This window comes from Trichoderma asperellum, chromosome 6 (genome assembly GCF_020647865.1).
Source record: "Trichoderma asperellum chromosome 6, complete sequence".
Taxonomy (NCBI): Eukaryota; Fungi; Ascomycota; class Sordariomycetes; order Hypocreales; family Hypocreaceae; genus Trichoderma; species Trichoderma asperellum.
The window spans coordinates 3,301,400-3,321,779 of NC_089420.1; the positions used below are offsets into that span (position 1 = coordinate 3,301,400).

At 47.1% G+C, this 20,380-nt stretch overlaps 7 protein-coding genes across 9 annotated transcripts; 4 read left to right on the forward strand and 3 right to left on the reverse strand.

The window, feature by feature from the left end:
• Positions 1-385: 385 nt before the first annotated feature.
• On the forward strand, positions 386-2,606 carry TrAFT101_010516 (uncharacterized protein; the record flags this gene model as incomplete). Its single annotated transcript, XM_024904509.2, has 10 exons — positions 386-541; positions 599-654; positions 718-908; positions 968-1,185; positions 1,241-1,414; positions 1,481-1,707; positions 1,770-1,906; positions 1,959-2,138; positions 2,205-2,333; positions 2,392-2,606. The coding sequence occupies 10 exons, from the start codon at positions 386-388 to the stop codon at positions 2,604-2,606; spliced, it is 1,683 nt and encodes a 560-aa protein (XP_024756314.2).
• Positions 2,607-2,624: 18 nt separating this feature from the next.
• Positions 2,625-6,172, reverse strand: TrAFT101_010517 (uncharacterized protein). Of its 3 annotated transcripts, XM_024905566.2 has the most exons (4): positions 5,934-6,172; positions 5,779-5,837; positions 5,416-5,714; positions 2,625-5,352 (listed from the first exon to the last, which is right to left on the reverse strand). In XM_024905566.2, exons 1-4 carry the CDS (start codon positions 5,966-5,968, stop codon positions 2,809-2,811), a joined length of 2,937 nt encoding a protein of 978 aa, XP_024756315.1. In that variant the 5' UTR covers positions 5,969-6,172; the 3' UTR covers positions 2,625-2,808. The 3 variants fall into 3 exon arrangements, with proteins under 3 accessions (XP_024756315.1, XP_065985116.1, XP_065985117.1); XM_066128989.1 differs by having other exon boundaries at positions 2,625-5,714; XM_066128990.1 differs by having other exon boundaries at positions 5,779-5,949.
• Positions 6,173-7,031: 859 nt separating this feature from the next.
• Positions 7,032-10,382, forward strand: TrAFT101_010518 (uncharacterized protein). The gene is made up of 2 exons (XM_024901247.2): positions 7,032-9,673; positions 9,751-10,382. The coding sequence occupies exon 1, from the start codon at positions 7,176-7,178 to the stop codon at positions 9,246-9,248; it is 2,073 nt and encodes a 690-aa protein (XP_024756316.2). The 5' UTR covers positions 7,032-7,175; the 3' UTR covers positions 9,249-9,673; positions 9,751-10,382.
• TrAFT101_010519 (uncharacterized protein) lies at positions 9,113-10,028 on the reverse strand (the record flags this gene model as incomplete). Its single annotated transcript, XM_066128991.1, has 2 exons — positions 9,113-9,490; positions 9,868-10,028. 2 exons carry the CDS (start codon positions 10,026-10,028, stop codon positions 9,280-9,282), a joined length of 372 nt encoding a protein of 123 aa, XP_065985118.1. The 3' UTR covers positions 9,113-9,279.
• A 529-nt stretch (positions 10,383-10,911) lies between the features above and the next one.
• On the forward strand, positions 10,912-13,505 carry TrAFT101_010520 (uncharacterized protein). Its single transcript, XM_024901243.2, has 4 exons — positions 10,912-11,764; positions 11,829-12,038; positions 12,114-12,702; positions 12,768-13,505. Exons 1-4 carry the CDS (start codon positions 11,333-11,335, stop codon positions 12,938-12,940), a joined length of 1,404 nt encoding a protein of 467 aa, XP_024756317.2. The 5' UTR covers positions 10,912-11,332; the 3' UTR covers positions 12,941-13,505.
• A 2,336-nt stretch (positions 13,506-15,841) lies between these two features.
• On the reverse strand, positions 15,842-17,512 carry TrAFT101_010521 (uncharacterized protein). Its single transcript, XM_024910789.2, has 4 exons — positions 16,705-17,512; positions 16,514-16,642; positions 16,362-16,465; positions 15,842-16,307 (listed from the first exon to the last, which is right to left on the reverse strand). The coding sequence occupies exons 1-4, from the start codon at positions 17,506-17,508 to the stop codon at positions 15,953-15,955; spliced, it is 1,392 nt and encodes a 463-aa protein (XP_024756319.2). The 5' UTR covers positions 17,509-17,512; the 3' UTR covers positions 15,842-15,952.
• A 515-nt stretch (positions 17,513-18,027) lies between these two features.
• On the forward strand, positions 18,028-19,202 carry TrAFT101_010522 (uncharacterized protein; the record flags this gene model as incomplete). Its single annotated transcript, XM_024910287.2, has 2 exons — positions 18,028-18,625; positions 18,679-19,202. The coding sequence occupies 2 exons, from the start codon at positions 18,028-18,030 to the stop codon at positions 19,200-19,202; spliced, it is 1,122 nt and encodes a 373-aa protein (XP_024756320.2).
• Positions 19,203-20,380: the final 1,178 nt, after the last annotated feature.

The window sequence follows — 20,380 nt, forward strand, 5'->3', positions numbered from 1 at the left end:
ATCTCATTCCCCAGAGTAACGATCTAGAAAGACCAGTGGCCAGGGCCGGGTCACAGGTCATTTCAGATATTGCTCGTCCTAACCGCCAGCCGCTTATTGATACCCCAGAGAGCATATCTTGGTAGTAGACATCCTAGATTTTATCGAGTCTAGCCCTCTCGTCGTAATCGCTTGGGTTGTTCTCATCATACCCATCCGGACCTACCGCGCACTCGATGTCGTTTCTTGGCTCGTTGCGTGCGATCGCCACATTCAGACACCAAGGCGGGTTTTATGGTTGCATTGCTATATAATCAATCTAGAACAGATACTCCATAATGTCTAAATACTCGTCAAAGTTACTTTCACCTTCCCTCTAGCTCTTTCAACCTTCACAGCCGGCACAATGGCGACTGTACTTGCTAGAGGCTTGAAAGACCCATCGTCTGTCTCGACAGTCTCACTAGACAGCATTTCTCCGCCTCTTGGAGCTCCCATAACTGAAAGAAAGTCATGGTTCAAAGGAGGGTCACCAATTGACAAAGATGCCATTGCAACCCAGGTTTGTGACTGTTCAATTGGTACTTTGCTGCAGCTGTACTGACTGAGAGGGTGGCAGCTCAGTGTTTTTGATGGTGCTGATACAGCAGAAAAGTACCAGCCAAGAGCAGACTGGTAAGACAATACAAATTCATTTTGTACGACTTGGCTCTTAGCTGCTAATCTGAAGTTTCTCAGGGAAAATATCCACCGATTCGATCCCAGTTTCAGATGGACTTGGCGTGAGGAGCTGAGGCTTATTCGGAAGATTGACTGGTATATCACGTTCTGGGCATGCATTATGTTCATGGCTCTCGAGCTTGATCGTTCCAACCTTTCACAAGCTCTTACGGACAACTTTCTTACTGATCTCCATATGACTACCAATGGTATGCTCGATTCCCATCATATACATCTAGTAGTGATGCTGACGCGTCCCATCTTCAAGACTACAACCTTGGTAATACCGTGTTCAAACTGTCTTTCCTCATTGCAGAACTTCCGTCACAATTGGTTTCGAAATGGATGGGCCCCGATCGATGGATTCCGATGCAAATGTGCATCTGGAGCATTATTGCGGGTGCACAGTTTTGGCTATCCGGTAGATCATCATTCCTTGCCACACGTGCCTTGCTTGGAATTATTCAGGGTGGATTTATTCCAGATGTGAGTTTCATATACTAAGTACCATCGGATATTATGGCTGCTAATCATAAAACAGATCATTTTATATCTTTCATACTTCTACAAACATGCCGAATTATCAATTCGACTTGGCTTTTTCTGGACTGCTCTCAGCTTGGCAGATATCATGTCGGCCTTGCTTGCGTATGGGCTGTTACACATGCGAGGTATTTCAGGAAAGGCTGGATGGCGATGGCTATTCCTTATTGAAGTAAGGCCCCCTTAGGCAATATCCCCCAATATTCTCTTTGATACGTGTACTAACGAACAAGTTTAGGGCCTTCTGACTCTCGTTGTTGGACTCCTCTCTTGGGTCCTCATGCCCCCCGGCCCTTGTCAGACACCCAGTTGGTTTAGAGGCAAGAATGGGTGGTTTAACGAGAGAGAAGAGAAAATCATCGTCAATCGAGTAATCCGCGAGGATCCTGGCAAGAGTTCCATGCATAATCGCGAGCCGGTCACGCCGAGATTACTATGGCAAAGTCTTAAAGATTATGATCTTTGGTTCGTTTAAGCTTTTCCAAGCAAAGCCAGAGATTGGTTTGGCTAATAACCGAATTCAATAGGCCGATTTACATACTTGGACTTGTATTCCAAATCCCCGCCACGCCGCCCGCGAATTATCTTACTCTTGCGCTTAAGGGACTCGGCTTCGACACTTTCCAAACCAACTTACTTACCATTCCCTCGACGGTATTGCATGGTAAGATTCCTTTGAATGTCGGGATAAAAGTTCTCTTACTAATTTCCCTTAGTATTCACAATGTTGGGCCTCACATACTTCGCTGAAGCTGTCAACGAGCTTACTCTGACTGCCTTATTCGGTCAAATATGGGTGCTTCCTTTCTTGATCTACCTCAACGTCACAAATAGCCAGGAAGTCAACAAATGGGTATTCTGGGTAGTAGTTTCACTGCTTTTAGCATACCCAAATGGTAAGTTCATCCCAGCTCAGGTACAAGCACACCATGTTAGCCATGCCTTCTAACGCCCAAACGCAGCGCATCCAATTCAAGTCGCCTGGAACTCCCGCAATTCCAATGCTGTCCGGCTTCGAACTGTTTCAGCCGCGTGCTATAACATGTTCGTGCAAGCTGGGGGAATTATTTCCGCCAACATCTATCAAGCAGGTAATTTACTCTCACATCACCTCTCGCTCTTACTTTTGGCTTACTAAATTTTTAATAGACGATGCCCCTCGCTATGTCCGTGGCAATCGTGCGCTTCTTGGAATTAACTGTATGAATATCGTCATTTATCTCCTTACCAAGGTATATTTCATGGCTCGCAACCGCTACCGTGAGAAGAAATGGGCGGCCATGTCGGAGAGTGAGCGACTGGATTATCTCGCTACGACGACTGACGAAGGAAATAAGAGGCTTGACTTCCGATTCCAACATTAGATATTCTTTAGATATTTGGCCTGGTGCAATATTATTATACATTTGGTTTGATAGTTATTGTGGAATTATCTGAGCGCGATTTCGCTGTGCTTTTTCTCAATGGGGAATTTTGCTCTATGATGGTACGATGGCATGGGAGTATAGGTGTTGCGTTGAAAATCAAGGATCAGTTCTCTCGCTATATAATATTCGGTTTAATTGTCTATATTGTAAAACCCAGATCCTCTCTTTCATCATGTGTGATTCTCCCCCATTCTAATAGCAAGCGAAACATGTAAATCTGCATATCTTCCTTTCTCAGCGCTTTGCGCGTCCATTCTCTACCTTGCTCAGCAATCTTCTTAGCCATGTCAGGTCCTTGACCGTTCTTGTCATTAGGACCTCCACTGAAAAACTCGAAAACGGACCAAAATCCCGAGCCGAGCCTCAGATCTGCAGGGACGTAATGATGCCAAGCTTGGAGTCGTTCGTCGTACCAAGTGCGAAAGACGGCTGCGCGATAGGGCAAGCTGCGGCTCTCCAAGAAGGGAAGAAAGCGGCCGCTAAAACCTGCGCCGTCCATGTCCATCAAATGACGGTATCGCCAATGTTCCTCAAATGGAACGCTGGGAGGGAGCTGTTTAGCTTCTGTGGTGACTGGAACCTTGCTCATTGTCGCTAGACCCCATTTCTCATAAAGCTCTGATTCAGCGGCACAGTCTCTTCCGTCGCATTTAGATACTTGTCCAATAAAAGAAACATTGACACTCATTGAAGACTTTGTACCAGAAGATTGCAATGATATCGTTTTATCGTAAGCTTCATGCACAAACCTTGGCCGTAAGAATCCTGGCCATCGTCCATGAGCCGAGAAGCCATCAGACCGCGATCCACGCCAGAAAAGGCCATTTTCTTTCTCCTCCCACGCCACGCCTCTGTCCTCTTTGAATGCACTTTTCTCGTCGAAATTCCATGGTGATGGAATCAAAATGTCTGAGAAGCCACCAACACGTGCTTGGCTAAATATGGGGAAGAAGACTTTCGTGCCTATCATAGCAGATGGCGAGTTGAGAAACCCATCCAAATATGCGGCATCTGGCTGGTGGCAAAGATCGTGAGCAAGTGATGTGTTTGCCAGCAATACACCGCTGCTCGTCAATACAGAATGTGGACTTATACAGTTAACACAGAGTTTACTCCAATCCCACCACCGCCCAGAATTCACGGCAGAATCTAGTGAGCATGAGGGGGCAACAAAATCGTAAAAGATTGGTCTTCGAATATTGTTCGTGAATTTGGGATCGATAGCATCTTTTCTGCCATTTGTTGCTCGAGGTAATGGCTCTGGGAAATCCTTGGGCCATGCAGAATGTGAAAATTGACTGCTTGGCCAACCCTTCTGTTTCTTTTGGCCTTTCACTTTATCTCTATTCTTTCGGGCGTTGGCTTTTAGTTGTTTCATTTGGTCGAATGGAACTGCCATACGACACTCGTCCGCGAGATTGATGGCTATATCCATATCAGGCAGCCATTGAGCGAAAGGTTCAATCATCTTTTGGAAAGAGTCCGTCATCCAGCGATGCGATCCTGGTATATACGGCGACTGCTCCACGGATCCATTCCTAATGCGCATGCCGCCCATTTCAGAGCTTCCATATTTGAAGACCCTGGTGGTCTGCTCACGTATACGTCCAGGATCTAGTCCCCAGAATGGGAGCAAATCGTTGTTAATCTGATCAAAGTCATCGACAACGGCAGAATTATGTCCGCTGGCGAACTCATACCATTTGTCAAAATGTGGTGGGGGTGGGATGCCATATCTCTTCGTGTATTCACTCGCAGCGTCGGCCAATGATAGACTAACTGCTGCTTGCAATTCCCATGAGAAAGCTTGTGCTGACGCTTCTGAAACAAGTGAATTAATGGCTACATCAACTGAAACCATAGACGAGTGCTTAAAGAAGAGCAGCCGCGTTACTGTTTCCAAGGCAAGGAGTGCAAATCCACTACTGCAGATGATAAGCCACTTGAATAATTCCCGCGACGTAGCAGAATCTTCAGCATGGTGAACACGAATAGCAAGATACCATAAGGGCACCGCTACAAGAATCGCAAGAGCCGTGTGTTTTGTAAGCTCGTCATAAGATGAGGATGGTAGAACCGAAATAACTCTCCGAAGCGGTATCTGTAAGCCCATAAATGTGGCAGTTGTCACGAGAAGGGCAAGACATGCTGGATGTAAAGAAGACAGCAGTGATATGCCGCACAGTATTCCAATAGCTGCCAAGAACCCATCAATTGCAAAATCTCGGTTATCAAGGGCTCGAAAGCGGAATGCCATGACAAATTCCGAGTCAGAAAGCCAGGAAGGAAAAGAGAGAAGTAAAATACTTCCTGCCGCGATAAGCGAGAGTTTACTCATGAAGGCAGCTATATCGACACCGTCCTCCATCGCGGCACGAGCCAGATGAGATGTACAGCTTATAATGGCGGCATCGAGTACGCTATTGAACAGCTGAATGAGAGGAACGAAGCGTTCCCATCGCCATCCAATGGGGCAAATAGTGCCGGTGGCAGTGATGGAGCTTTCTTCCGAGGACAATACAAATAGAGGCCATACTATGGCGAGAAAGGTGAATATGATTTGCGATTTTGACGGTATAGACCACTGTGTCTGCGGTCTATTGAGGCTGCCATATTGTGACCTCGATGGAGTGTATAGAGGTCTTACTGCATCTATGATAAAGGTGAAAAGAGGTAGAAATGCCTGCATGAAGTATTAAGTTTAGATGAAAGCTAGTTGTCTCGTTGTATGGTAACCAAGCCATACCTCTATACCAGTGCGTGAACATTGCGTAGTTCTAATAACTGCCCAATAGAGCCATGTCCGCAATCCTATACAGAATAGAAGGAAAGGAAAGGACGGATGAAGATGTAGAACATGCTCTAGCCCGATTCTTACATACTTGACAGCCGTGCTTGTTGGTTGAATAACATCTGTCGTACTCTTGTGATTTGCCACGATGGTGAGAGATTGGTAATCACCTTGACGACTCCAATAATATGTAGAGGCCAGCAAAGATATCCCAGTGAGCAGAAGAGCGATAACTGAGAAGTGGATAGGACGTTCTAGCATCCAGTTAGATCCGCTGTTTCCCCCTTGAACCAGGATTGGGAGAAGTGCGTTACATACCAAAAGAAGCACTGGTATAATATCTTGCAGACAGGAGATACGCGGATAAAGAGAGGCATCTTGTATAAGGCGTCAGTACGCGATATGAGTGCAATTGGAATGTGCCGCAGTGTCCTTCCAAATATGAAGACTTTCAGCTCTATTTTTATGCTTACATTAGCGCCACCGGGTGGGACACGGTGCCGCGCATCTTTGGTCAGAGAGTGAGACAAGATGCGGATGGTGGCCCGTTTAACAGCGTCACCGGGCATACACGTGCGTCTGTGTATCTTCCACACTTCAACCACGGTGTCATGGGTTTCAATTGCTGCCTATGCCCGACTATGCGTAGGATCAAGTTATCAAGCAGTGAAAATCTGTCTGTGCCACCTGTTCCAATTACTAGTCATAACAACACGGCTCGGTTATGCCCCATTTCGGGATGGTCATGGCTTGGCAAAAGACAAAGCACCAGTAAAATTTGATTTTACAGTTAGACCGACTATGTTTATGGCAGAAGTATTGTATGAAACATAATTATTCGATTTCTAGAATATGCTTGATACATGTATATATAGCTATATAGTGCCTCATAGCCAAGATGTTCCCGTAGGCTAGTTCTTGGCACCAAAGCGAAACTCCCAAGTCCCATGAAGTAGTACGCATGTACTAGTCTCGGCGGCTCCTCTATTTTTAGAGAACATGAATTATGTAGTCAATCTCTGATTCGGAGACTTAGTTGTACCTCTATAAATATTTTGGCATGCTAAATTCACCTTTCTCAATTCATCCTCGACGCGTCGGCTTCACATACGCCGTCGAAATGAAGTTCAACAAACTTCAATTCTATGGCTCTCATACAATTCATCGCGTAACGTAACTCCACCGAAAGATCCCTGCGCATTTGCCAAGAAACTGCCGATAAGCATCTCCATAAAAAGGGTATGAGTTAGGCGTCCGTATACCTCGATAAGAAGAACTTTTGTTTCCAAAGAGGATGCTATTATGTGATCATTTTCCAAGTAGCATCGTTCCTCATCATGGCCGTCAACTCCGCGCACATTATCGGTTGCCAAGCCAGATTTTGATTGGATCATTGTATCAATACTACCGGTCTACAGTCCAGATGCAGCAGGTGGGACTTAAACCGGACAAACGCAATAAGCATAATAGTAAAGAACTGGATTACGTCTATCCGTGGGTTTTCAAAGTGTACAGGGAATATTTGAACGTTCGGCCGTCTTGGGAGCGGGGTTATTTCACGTCTATATCGGCTACATGTATGATACTTGTTAGACAAACGCTACAAGATGAAACCTTCTATATAACACTGGGCAGTCCTAGCTCAGAGCTCTTGAGGTGATAGAGGGAGCCTTTTATACCTACATCTGGGCGCATAGTGCTGGAAGACAGCGGCAATGTCTATCTACGGGCCGCGCCGCCTCACGGCAGTGGCTTCTGCTTTTGCAGCAGTGCTGTGTCTTGAGCTTCTTAGTCTCCCAGTCGAGGCGTTGTCGAAACCCTCATGGAGAGATCCATTTGTGCCTATCGATCCCCAAGTCTGGGTAAACCCCGATGACATGACTTGGGACGACTTCAAGGCGCCGCCCGGTACTCAATGGAACGATGCGACAAAAAAAGGTTCGAGTCGCAACTTCAACATCGCTTTGATAGCAGTCGACTACAGCGATGAGACTTTTGTTGTCACTAGGGCGCCCAATTCGACTGTCTTTGGTAACCCCTTGCCGATAGTATCTGGTATCGCGAGAGAAGATGTACCCGCGTACTATCGCGATTTACTGAACAAGCCTACCGACCTGAACCGCGGGCACACAATGCATGAGTATTGGATGGAAGATTCTCATGGAAGATATGGTGTCGACTTGACGGCATTTGGGCCGTACCGCATGCCTGCTTTATCGTACCAGTACGGTGTAGACGACGGCTTCAATCCTGGAGCGTGCCCTGGGAACAGCAGCGCTTGCAACCGCGATATTCGAACCGATGCTTACGCAGCTTGGCGAGCAGAGGTGGGAAATAGTACGAGTAATTCGTTCGAGCTCGTATTCATACTTTCCGCTGGACAAGATGAGTCGTCAACCTGGCAAGAGTTTGGCGAGATGAAGTTCTCATCACCGGAGGATGTCCCTGACGAATTTGGACCGCCGAAGAACGCCAACGGCTCTTCGTCGCTGCCCAATTATGCATCGACTAGATATGTTCCCTGGACTTCGTGGGCATCGGCATCTACCATTTGGCCAAACGCGGGTGGCGGTTCATCGACTCAGTGTGAAAGCTCGGGAATGGGAACCTATGCCCATGAGCTCAGTCACCTGTTGAATATCGGCGACAATTATAATAATCCGTACGGTATCCCTCTGCGGCGAAGTTATACCGGGCCGTACTCAATGATGTCTCGAGGATCGTTCAATGGCCCCGGCGGTCCACACACACGGTATCAAATACCGGCGCTACAGGGAGGGTCAATGGGTTCCTTGCATACGGTTAGAGACAAGCTTGTTCTGGGACTCATCTCCAATGATACCATTGTTCGTATATCGAGAGATGCCTTGGCACAATCGGGCCCTGTTGTGGCACAAATCACTGCCCGATCTGTCGTGTCCGAACTCATTGGCCTGAGGGTCGACATTAGTCGAGATCTATCGCCAGCATGCAATATTTCTACCGACGTGCTTTGCGATGGAGGTGGCTACAACACTTATGATATAGAAGTTATTGATAGGATGGGGGCCGATTCATTCCAGCCCGACAGTGGCGTTATGATTAGCAAGACAAGAAATAGCAATTCCCAGCCATTCCAGTGGACTATCGATGCGAATCCACAAGATATCAAGCTCGTCGACTTTATGCGGCCCAATGGGACAGCCGCTATGATTACAATGGGTGACTATCGCCAACTAGCCGATGCATTATTCCACGCCGGCACTAGATCTGGCAGCAAATACGAGTTTGTGGATGAGGCCAATAGCCTTCACTTCTACATCTTGGACGTCCACAGGGATGAAAGCGGCGTGCTCTCCTATATCGTAGGGGCAAGATCTCTCGCCGACGCTAGCTCAAGCGAATACGGGGTTCGGATGACTTCCGGCGTGCCGCTTGTGCGTGACAAGAGCAGTTCTGTCACCAGGGGTATCTTTTGCGAGTTTGAGCTCACAAACAACGGCACGTATCATGGTTCCCATAAAGGTCATGCTCAAGTTCTATCAGATCATGTTGAGTGGGACATTTTCCGACTGGAAGCTGATATCAAGGGTGCTGGTTGGAAGGCGGTGCTGCCAAAGGCTGTGATTCCGTTGAAATACGGGCAAGCAGCAAAGGCTTACGTAGCGGTGGTCGCGGATGTTGATGCGAAGGATGCTGTTGGTGTTGTCAAGTTGACGGCTACGTCGGAGTCGGACCCAGACGTGGTGGCCACGTCGTTTTGCAAAGTTGACAAGCATCGTGTAGGAGAGCGGCTCGTATTAAATTAACTCGCAAAGTTGTAAGCAAGCGTTTGAGGATTTAATTTGTTTGGAAATTAGGCTGTGTGACTGCCGCAGAACTCAACGCGGTCTTGGCTTGATGATACGCTGTTTGTTTGAGGCCAAAAAGGAGAGCAGAAGCGGCATTCTGTGGCAGTGCTGCTTTTGTTGATGAGGCAGATGTAACCTCCTGAGCGTGATGGCGGTCAAAGAGTCGGTGGCTGTGTGGAGTAGCAGTTGATGCATGTAACCTACCTGTTGATTTGGGTTAGAAAGAGGAGATGGGGAAGGGAGCATGTCACCGGCCGGATATTGGTGATTTTCCCGTGACTGGCCGGACAGCATAGAAGCTTCATTAGGTTTGTGGTTTTTTCTCATTGTAAAAGAAGAGGAAAGGCAAGAAGAAAAAAAAAAGAAAAAAAAAAAAAGTCTCTGTAAGTCGTGTACCCCAACCTTGCGTTAGGATCGAATTCTCCAGTCTAAGAGTGACATTCTCACATGGCAGAAATAGCCTGCAAAACAAGCTTTTCTTAGTGCCGCTCCTAGAAAGAACATTGAATTGCCAAGAAAGGGGATCTCGGGGAGAAACATGGATCGACAGCCAACTCTATTGTCAACGGCAGCGCACGAGGTTCCAGAACCAAAGGGCGAAGCAAGGGATGAATCTGCAATTTTGCTGCGCTCGCTTGAATGGAACAGGCAAAGCCGTTTCGCATCCATTTCTGGCATTGGCGCTGATACCAAGAACGAGGTGCTGTCGATTGTGTGGCTGTTGGTGGGCGGCCACATGTCGATGACATGTTGATGAGGCGGCATGGGCGGTCCTTTTGCTCTGGGCTCCTCATCTTACGACTGCATGCAGCGGAATGTGGCAGAAGCAAACTCTGAAGGTGTCAAATTGAATGATGATGACGTAGACTGTAGAAACGCGAGACTGCCAGCCATCGTCGACGAATCATTCCAGCCACGCCGTTGGTTGCTTTTGCATAGCCTCAATAAATGTTATGATGCGAAGTACCGTCGGAGCCGATATACCTCCAGGCTGCATGTGTTTTTGAGTACGTAACTGTCTCGGGTACATGTCTCGGGAGCTTGAGCTTGCGCAATGCGGGCAATGATTGACCGTGGCTAGCATCTCTGGCGGAGACATTGCTGACTTGGGCGCTGCCTAGTCTCGTAGATAGTAAAGGAAAAAAAAAAAAAAAAAAAAAGATAAAGATCATTTTGCAATTCCGTAATAGTAATAATGTCCAGTCTGAGCCTGGAACATATTACCAAGATGGTTATTATTAGATGGATGCTCTGTATCCTTTCAGCGGCAAATGCCGGGCTAGCCTCTCGCTAATACTTCAAGTACCTTCGTACATACTCTGTACGGATACTGTTAGTAGGTAGATATGACACAGTGGGCGGCTGTATTGGGCCCCCCAAAAAATGCCAGTCTATTAACAATAGCGCCACACAATGGGAAATACAGGCGGGCGGGCCTCTGACAGATGGAAAGCTCTTGGCATCACCAGCGTCCAGGAACGGATGCCACGGGCTGCGGAGAGGCCAATCCTAGCGCTGCGTGGCGGCAATCTCTTGCGATCAGACTAGCGACAGCCAGTATCAATAATTCGCAAGAATCGAGTCGATGGTTTGCGACTCGACCCTCACCTTCTCCTCCACCAGGCCTCATCGCTTGGTCCTTCACCTGCCCTCACTGCTGCACCCCTTTTCTGCGCACCCATCCGCCTCTTTTTTTCTCCTCCCACCTATCCATTTACATGCTGCGCCCCCGGAATATCTCCGATTAGGGTCCCTTTCCAGCGCTCCAGGCGGGTCGTCTCGAAATTGTGGGAAAGTTAGCATCCACGGGATTGGGCGCACCAAAAACGCTGCATTTCGCACTAACTCGGCCCCCTACTAGCGCGGTCGCGGCGCGCATCTGGACCTGGAATTGCCTCCCTTTGCCTCTCTGTGCGACGAAGCGGCGTCTGCATTTCCTCTCCTCCTCTCCCCCCTCGCAGGCCGTCGACGACATCCGCCCGGCGACGCGAGCGCGACAACATCTTGGACACACAGTCGACGCCGACGCCGACGCAGACACGATGCTGCTGAATTTCGGCAACAACAAGTACGCCGTGCACTCGCTGCTCGGCGGCTCCATCCTCTTCATCTCGCTGCTGATCTACGTCTGGAACTTCCATCTGCTTCCCGGGCCAGGCGATCTCCGCGGCCATAGAGGACCAGGAGGGCCACCACCACCACATCCTCCTCATCCTCCTCCTCCTCCACCTCCTCCACCGCCGGGAGGGCCAGGACGGCCACATGGGCCGGGGGGCGACAAAGCGAGACCGCCAAAGAAACCCGTGGATGACAAGTGTCCCAAGGGCACGCTGCGGCACGGAAACTCGACATACTGCGTTCCCACCGAGATTGGCGGCGTCACCTGGAAGCGTCCGGCCGAGGCGAAGAAGATCATGGGCCTCATCTTCTACGGCCGTCGCTCCACCGTTTCGATTCTGGATTGTTATCTAAAGGTACAGCGTACACCAACCCAACAGTCAGAAGCAGCCTGCTAACCCGAGATGGCGGAAATAACAGCGCAATTTGGCCAAGAACGGCGGCCTCCTCGACGGTGTCATCTTCCTTCAGCGGACTAAGAAAGAGAAAGACATCAAGTTCCTCGAAAAACTGCTAGCGAGCGAGCCCGATTACGAAAAATGGGACATTGACATGAGCGAGGGCGGCTATGCCTCCTCCTACGATCTCATCCAAGATGACGTCTTGTATGTCAAGATGGACGACGATATAGTATGAATGACCCCAGAATAAGAATAAGGCAGCGTGAGGGTGGATTGGAATCCTTGAGCTAACATGCATTGCCAGGTCTACATCGAAGACTCCGTCATCCCCTCCATTGTCACCACCCGAGCTGAACACCCCGAATACTACGTCGTTTCCGCCAATGTCATCAACCAACCGCTTATTAGCTGGATTCACTGGAACCTTGGCGCCATTAAGCCCTACATGCCCGAGATTAACAAGGCCTACCCTGCGCCCAAGCCCGGCAGCAAGTTGGACTGGCGACCATCTGCGTTGCCCTCCTGGGATGGGCCCGACGATTTCAATGTCATTGACTGGAATCCTCCCGACCACCAGAAGCACCGATGGCTACCCATGAAGGGCCGCAACGACCACATCCTTGACCGCACTCCCATTGCCGAGACGGAATACGACGCTTTTGGAAAGGGCTGGAAGAAGTGGCAGATTGCCGCTCAAGAGCACTACAGCCTGTTTGACAATATCGAGAACGATAGCCTGGACCAGTATCGTTTCAAGACTTGGGATTTCCAGCTGAGGCGCATGGGAATTCAGTTTACTGTCATGATGGGCAAGGATATCAATCAGGCCAAGCCAATTGACGCCGACGACGAGCAGCATTTTGCCGTCACCATGCCTGAGAGGACTGGAAGACGTAAGCTATTTTCCTAGAAAAGAAGAAATGTTGCTATGAGATGGATGCTGACTATGTAATCACAGACGCTGTTGCTGATGGCGGTGGTGTCGTTGCCCACTTCAGCTTTGGTGCCCAAGCTGGCGAAGAACGAATCGAACAGACAGACATTCTCGAGCGCTACCGAGTCTACGCCGAAGACATGATTTGCAAAGACCCCATGCTGTGGGACCCCATCATGAATAAGCACTCAGATTAATGCCAAGACTTTGAATGTCTTGCATTTTTCCCGTTTTCTTATTCGACGACACCTGTATTATGTACATCCTGTACGCATATTTCGGAGCAACGTCTTCTTGTTTTTCTTCGGCGGACACGGAGTTGGGCGTACGGTACTATTATTTTGAAAGAGTGGTTTTTTGAACAACACTGGAGAAAAGAGATGCACAAGCTTCGACATTAAAAGGGGAGAAGATATTGATAATGGAATGATGAGCGAGGATAAGAAGCGGTCAATACAATTGGCATATTATTATTTTTTTGGTTCTGGGCGATACCCTTTGTCACCAGGTTACAGAAGCACATCATTTTAATACTTAGAATGGCGGCGCTGGGTATATAACATTTCATATAGACACGAAAGCCTTGTTTTTGGATATATGCTTCTCATGTGGCTTTTCGTTTAAGGCGTGAGTGAGTTGGTTGTGCTGTAAATGGAGATGAGGGTCCAAGATAGGGAGGGCAAGAGCAGCAAAAATGAAATAAAAACATGAACATCTTATCTACCATCACCAATACGACTGTGATATCATACTGCTTTCTTGAATGCGTCAGGGCTATTAATAGCTATGTGTTGGAGTGACAGAATTTCCCTTCTTTGCAATTCACTTGCGTCTGGTATCTAATCTACTTCAGCACCTAGCCTTTAATTCACTTACGCCTGTCATCTACTATATGGTCCAGTGTATGCTTCAGTGCCCAGCTTTCATCCATCAAGTCAGTCCCCTCTGACGATAATGTAGCTGGCTCAAGCTCAGTGACAAGTGATTCCCGTCTCTATCAGTATTGTGTCACTTTTCATAGAAGGGGCATACTTCTTCCGACATCACCAGCTGGCAACATTGCCATAGTCGATACTTGCTATACCACTCAGCGATGTTCTCTTTCTTCGCGAGTGACCTTCTTCACTGTTAATTATTGACTTTACAAAGTTTCATTGTAAAGTATATTCCCGTTCTCAGGCTGGAGCCATCGCTATGCTATTCGCTAGACTATGGAGGCGGTCAGTAGCCTCTGCTATTTCATCCAGCGGTCTCGGTCGACAGAGTCTACAGCAGCCGTTTCCGACACCGGTGATGTTCATTCCCAAGCTACACCGAAATCGTAAAGAATGCCCGGGAATTGGAGAAAAAGAGAAAGATAAATTGACAGCGGCAGATCCTGAACAAGCGTCGTCATCGAAAACACCAGTTGCATTGAATATAACTTCAAAAAGACCGAATGACGACGAGCTCGCTCCAGTCAAAACTCGCTCAAGAAATCTAACAAAAGGGCAGAGTCCGATCTTATCAGTTGAGCAAGAAAACTTGGTTTCACTCGCAGTCGAAGGCCACAACATTTTTTATACTGGCCCAGCAGGCTGTGGCAAGTCTACAGTGCTAAGAGTCATTCGAGATCGCCTTGAAGGAATGGGCAACAATGTCCTTGTCTTGACCCCAACGGACGATATAGCACTAGCAAATGGGGGCAGAAACACATGGTCTTTCGCCAGCTGCATGTCTAACTCACATACAATGAGCCTATCTCAGATAACGAATCCTGAGCGCAACCCACAATTGTTCGAACGAATGGCAAACGTTGAATTAATTATCATTTCGGAGATAAACATGGTCGAGAACTTCCACTTTGAACGATTGAACGAGGTTATGAAGGCTGTAAAATCTTCTTCTCTTCCCTTTGGAGGTATTCAGGTTATCGTAACTGGAGACTTTTGTGGGCTGCCACCCGTGATGCCATTCCAAAACTGCTTCCATTGCGGCAGCTATCTTAAGCACAACAAACAAAAAGGTACTTATACATGTTTGAATGAGGATTGCAACATCAATCTCTATTATGAGGAAGACAAATGGGCCTTCCAAAGCCGTTCGTGGCAACAATGCAATTTTCATAACGTACACCTCGCTGCCGTCTTCAGACAAGAAGATCCTGCTCTTGTCAGGTTGCCTCGCGAGATTCGACTTAATTTAAAGGTTTCCGACGACAGCATGGGGCTTTTGAGGAAGCGGAAGAATAAGACGAGCAACCATGCGGTGAAACTTTTGACAACGCGAGCAGACGTGCGAGAACTTAACGATGCAAAATTCCTCCGTCTGAGGGCTCCTCTGCAGGTATATCAAAGTGTGGATGTTTATGGATGGAATGAAGGAGAGCACGAATACCTAGCATACAATCAAGAGAGAGATACTCGTGGTTCTTTCGGGATATTGAGAGATTACAATCTTGGAGCTAAAGTTCAGCTGAAAGAAGGAATGCCAGTAGTGCTGCTGCAAAATATCGATCCCGGCAGCGGATTATGCAACGGCGCCCAAGGAATTATTATTGGATACGAGCCGTTTGGAAACCTTTTACAGCTTGTTACTGAGTATTATGAACATTTGCCTGCACATTGGCTACGAATCGACGCTCTTGAAGACGCGCTTCGAAGGTTTTTACGAGAATGTAGCAGCAACAAAGGCTGGCCGATTGTCAAATTCCATAATGGAATAACCAGAACCATCTATCCTACTTGTCGGGCTCTACCTTTAGGAGGTACGCAACCATATTCGCTCCTCGGGAGAATCCAGGTCCCACTAACTGCTGGTTGGGCTCTGACCGTTTATGACGCTCAAGGAATGGCTTTGGACAGCATTGTGGTAGATGTAGTGAAGACTTCAAGGGAAGGTCTGATGTACGCAGCTTTATCGAGAGCAAGGACATGGCAGGGATTGAAGGTAGAGGGGGACTTGACTCGATTAGGGTACCATAGAGGAAATGGAGCGCAGTTGAAGTGGCTGAAACGGACGTTTGGACACAAGGTTGTGATGGCGAGGTAATTTTTGGCAGACGATGGAATTGCTTTTCTTTTTTTTTATACCACGAGAGGGTTTTTAGTGAGATATAAGCTGCATTAAAGGCAGGCGATATATACTTAATTTCGGATATTGACATTAAATGTTATTCGGGCTCGGCGTGAAATACCTTGCCAAGCCAAATGTTCAAACCTCTCCTCAACTCATCTCGTTTCCACCATAATCGTCATCCATACAAGGGTTCCAAGCTCATCAGCCTCTTCGCACCAATGAGAAATCGCTTCATGAGAGTCAGATTGTTTCGATCCAGTCTCAGTAGTTCGGCCCCTCAACAGGAAGATTGAAGATTGTATCGTCCCAAGACACATAGTCTCATATCCGTGGTGTAGCGACATGGAATTTTGATACCGTCTTATCCATATAGAGTCCGGGACTGGCTCCCAGAGATCTCGAGTGCATGGAAGTGGCACATTTTCAAGTCCCCGGCATTTCACATGGTCTGGATCTTCACTGAACACATCCAGGAGTAGTTCTATACCGTAAAGCACACATATTGTCCTGTGATTGGAGTCAGTACGCGCAAAGGGCAAATAAACTTTGCTATTTACTGACCGGCGAGTGCTCTCTCTCAGTATCCATTCTTGTCTGATAACGCTTTCGTCTGTACTTAGCGGAGCTCGAAAGTTATATAGGCTATGGAGGTGTCGGCCAAAATCCTGTATGCTCTGTATTAGCCAAGTCATTACTGAAGAAACTACACATACAATAATTGCTTTAATAACTGGGAGTACGCTTCCAGCTTGAATCGGCTTTATATATCGTGTATATAATAGGGCATAAATTGTACATGCCTGTAATGATGCCTGGACCTCATAACAATTCATGCGCGACAACTACATCATATTAGCATGACTATCCCTAGTAGTAGTAAGGTAATAAAAGGCACTCTGCTCACCTCCTTGTACAATCGCAGCACCTCATTTTCAACAATCGTCCAAAAAAAGCCCTTGTTTGATGCCTCTATATTCTCTGCTATTGTTGTAATGGCACGGCAATTTTCCAGGGGCCGTAATAGACATTGGTGGCTTCCATTTAATCCACAGCCATCGTCTTGTTTGCACGGGGCAAAGATAAAAGGTGGAAGACGATTACTATTCATCATCTTGGAGTAGTTGAGAAGCTGCCCAATTAACAATTTTTTGGTCAATTTTGATTCGATTGTTTCCTTTTTTTGTGTCACCGAAGTCTTTGGCTTATGTCCTTCGGGGTCAAGGCAATGGCTATTTCCAACTTGCAACCAAGACAGTTCGCTTGCGTCTTCTGCTGGATCGACAGTAGGCTGAAAGTAAATATTAATAGGTATGTGTTTTGATATTAAATTCGGCGGAACTAGTATTTGCTGTGACAAGTTTTCCGACCCTTGCGTTGCCATCTCTCCCAAGGCGGGCGGAAACGTTAAGCCAGGCTGAGGCCCAGTCGAGCTGCTTATAGCGCCATTGACTATCTCATCAAAAGTTGGCTCAAGCGCGTTACTGGGGTTTATGGTTGGATCATCGCCAAAGTTTCCAATAGTTGGCAGTATTGAGCCCCAATTATCTTGACCTTGCGGGTTACTGCCATATGGGTTCAAGAAGTCATGGACGTATTCGCATGTCAAATTCCGGGCACGGCATCTACTACAAGGGCTAGATTGGGAGCACCGTGTCTTTGATTTGTGGCACTCATTACATGCCTTCCGTTTTCTTCGTGGGAAAGGCATTGCGTTGAGTGAAAAATATGTAAGTAGCATGATTCAACCAGAGGCCCGCGCAGCAATCGCGTTCCTCATGGCACAGTTATCAACTCGTCTGGGAATAGCGTCGGAGTTGCTGTGGGCCTCATCTGTCTCGTCGAATCACAGACGCGGAAGCGCCGATGCTTTCTAATCCACAATGCCGGCGCTATACCGGCACTCCTATTAGGGAAGTCCAGAATTGTGTGTTGTGGATTAAACGTCTGAATAAATATTTTATATTGGCCAATAGTTGACTCTCGTCGTAGTTGCATGGATATGAATCTACGAACATGGAGTGGATGTTGCTAGTCTTGTCGAATCAGCGCCTTGGAAGTTCCGAAACGATCTACATGGCCAATGCCGAGATGCTTAACTGCGCCGATATGCTTGCCTACACCGAAACCCGGTGTTGAGCATCTAGATAATTATAAAAGGCTTCAATCTTTCCAATAATATCGACCACTCGGGATTAGTTGAGAATTCACCAAACCTTATTATCATATCATGGCACGAATCCGAGTTGGCCTTATTGGCCTTTCGACCGCGAAAACCTTCACCGGACGTGGTTGCTGGACTGCAGTTTCCCATCTTCCGGCTCTTCTTCAATCGCCAGAATACGAGATTGTCGCTCTTGCAAACTCTAGCGTCGAATCTGCAAAGCGATCCATTGCGGCACAAGGCCTTCCAGAATCGACCAAGGCATATGGAAGTGTTGATGACCTCGCCGACGACCCCGATGTCGATCTGATTGTCGTATCAGTTCGGGTAGAGAACCACTACGAACTTGCTAAATCAGCCCTACTCAAGAACAAAAACGTTTTTGTGGAATGGCCAATGGCGGCTAATACGGCCGAAGTTGAAGAATTGGCGGCGCTCGCAAAGAAGAACAATGTTCAAACATTTATCGGGGCCCAAGGCAGAGCATCTCCGATGATGCAGAAACTAAAAGAAATAATTTCCAGCAATAAGATTGGCCGAGTCCTTAGTTCTTCAGTGGTTGCGTGCTCTTTAAGTCGCTCTGTGGATGTCTGGCCCGAAAGCTTGAAATCTTACCTCGACATGGAGAGTGGTGGTAATGAATTCACTATAATCTTTGGTCACTGTAAGCCACAAACAATTCATCCAATCTGTGCAACAAATTGTTAATATAGACAGTTCTCGATTCATTTGTCCACGTGTTGGGAGATCTTTCGCACATCCAGTCGATTTTCAAAACGGGATACAAGACCGTACAGCTTACAGGACCCGATAACAACATCGTTGATCCAGCATATGTGAAAACTTCGCCCGACCAAATTCTAGTGCAAGGAATTACCAGTAGTGGGGCAGTAGCTTCGCTATCTTTCCGAAAGCCAAGGTATAACGGTGACGAACACGACCTACGATGGTATATCTCCGGCACCGAGGGGGAAATCATGGTCACCGGCCCCTCAACATGGTCAATAGTTGATAAGGACGCTGAAATTCGAATCAAGAATGGAGACGGACCATTTGAGGTGGTTGATTTTCAGAGCTATCGACTCCCTGCTGCTGAAACACTCTCGCCAATGGCTGCAAATGTACACTCGATGTATAATGCATTCGCCAAGGGAGATACAACCAAATACGCAACATTTGAGTCAGCAGCAAATACTCATAGGATCCTGGATGAAATAAAGAAGGCTGCGTACGCAGATTAGATGTGTTGATACTCAGTCAGATCTTTATCAAGTTAGAGCAAAGTTTACAATGGATACGCCTATAGATGTGATGCAGCACTTCAATGAAACATAACATACATACATCTGATAGACCTATATTATATGCTATCTGTAAAACACGTTTTTTAAAAATAGTCATAGATATGGATCATTGTTTGATATGTTAAAAATATGGCACATACGGATATTCAGAATGTTATTGAGATGTTAATCATTCTTGCAGACTAGTTTGAATAAAGTCTACAATGGTGCTCTAGTGACTCTTCACTACATGTAGTTTCCACGATGGCATGCTTCTCGCTTCAAGCTCTTGACATCAAACAATTAATAATTTTAGCGAATCAATCCTTATCTCTCCACAACCTGTACAAGAAATACCAGCTATTTGTTTTTTCTAGGCATTGTGGCTTACGCAGATTAGCGTCACGGTTTAATTGCTTCAGTCTCTACAACGGCAATACTATCTACCGATCTATCAGCCCAGAAATACAAATTCAAAGAGTCTCACACATCCTAGAGAAAGTCTATTGACGAGATATGCATACATGGCGTGTCCAGGATTCCACTACGGCCGTTTAAGTCGCATATCGCGATATTTCGGACCAAAAGACAATAGCTTGTTGGTTGTTGAATCATTTAGTCTGATAATACAAGGAAATGCAGTGTAATATTCTCTTCAACCGGGAGTTCCTCTATATTAGTGTATTTACCTTTGATTGGATGTTCAGCCACGTACTACCTCAATAATGCTAGACGTAGGACGGTTCCCCTCTTTGAAGCACAAACAACCGCGGTTTCGACGACAGCTTCCGCTTAGTTATCGTAGTCTCGTTGCCTATTTTGCTGTGTAAACTTTGTTCCTTTCTTCAAGGACTAGACTTCTCCGTGTCGGATCCGAACGACTACCTAGGCGCCATTACACGCTGTAGACGAACTAGTGTAGCTCGTTCAAGGAGAAAGCCGGGATGTAAAAAGTCTACCTTACACAACAGATCTTATGTCCGAGAGCAATCCGACGGAAGCTGATCCGAGGGTGATCCGGGTGAAGTTGATTGGCCGTGCACGCTCTCATCATACGTTCGCGCAGCTCGTAAATCGTATAGAAGCTAGGAAAGTGGTGGCTGATCCTACAACCCTCTAAACGTGGCACGCTCGGA

Excerpts from the sequence above, each read along its gene's own strand:
- TrAFT101_010517 (XM_024905566.2), bottom strand. The coding sequence starts at position 5,968 with ATGCGCGGCACCGTGTCCCACCCGGTGGCGCTAAT. Across the intron at positions 5,715-5,778 it reads TTATACCAGTGCTTCTTTTG|AACGTCCTATCCACTTCTCA; the intron begins GTATGTAACGCA and ends ACTGGATGCTAG. Across the intron at positions 5,353-5,415 it reads GTTCACGCACTGGTATAGAG|GCATTTCTACCTCTTTTCAC; the intron begins GTATGGCTTGGT and ends TACTTCATGCAG.
- TrAFT101_010521 (XM_024910789.2), bottom strand. The coding sequence starts at position 17,508 with ATGCCTTTCCCACGAAGAAAACGGAAGGCATGTAATGAGTGCCACAAA. Across the intron at positions 16,643-16,704 it reads TGCTGCGATTGTACAAGGAG|TTGTCGCGCATGAATTGTTA; the intron begins GTGAGCAGAGTG and ends AATATGATGTAG. Across the intron at positions 16,466-16,513 it reads CAGTTATTAAAGCAATTATT|GATTTTGGCCGACACCTCCA; the intron begins GTATGTGTAGTT and ends CAGAGCATACAG.
- TrAFT101_010520 (XM_024901243.2), top strand. The coding sequence starts at position 11,333 with ATGCTGCTGAATTTCGGCAACAACAAGTACGCCGTGCACTCGCTGCTC. Across the intron at positions 11,765-11,828 it reads TTCTGGATTGTTATCTAAAG|CGCAATTTGGCCAAGAACGG; the intron begins GTACAGCGTACA and ends CGGAAATAACAG. Across the intron at positions 12,039-12,113 it reads TCAAGATGGACGACGATATA|GTCTACATCGAAGACTCCGT; the intron begins GTATGAATGACC and ends ATGCATTGCCAG.
- TrAFT101_010518 (XM_024901247.2), top strand. The coding sequence starts at position 7,176 with ATGTCTATCTACGGGCCGCGCCGCCTCACGGCAGTGGCTTCTGCTTTT.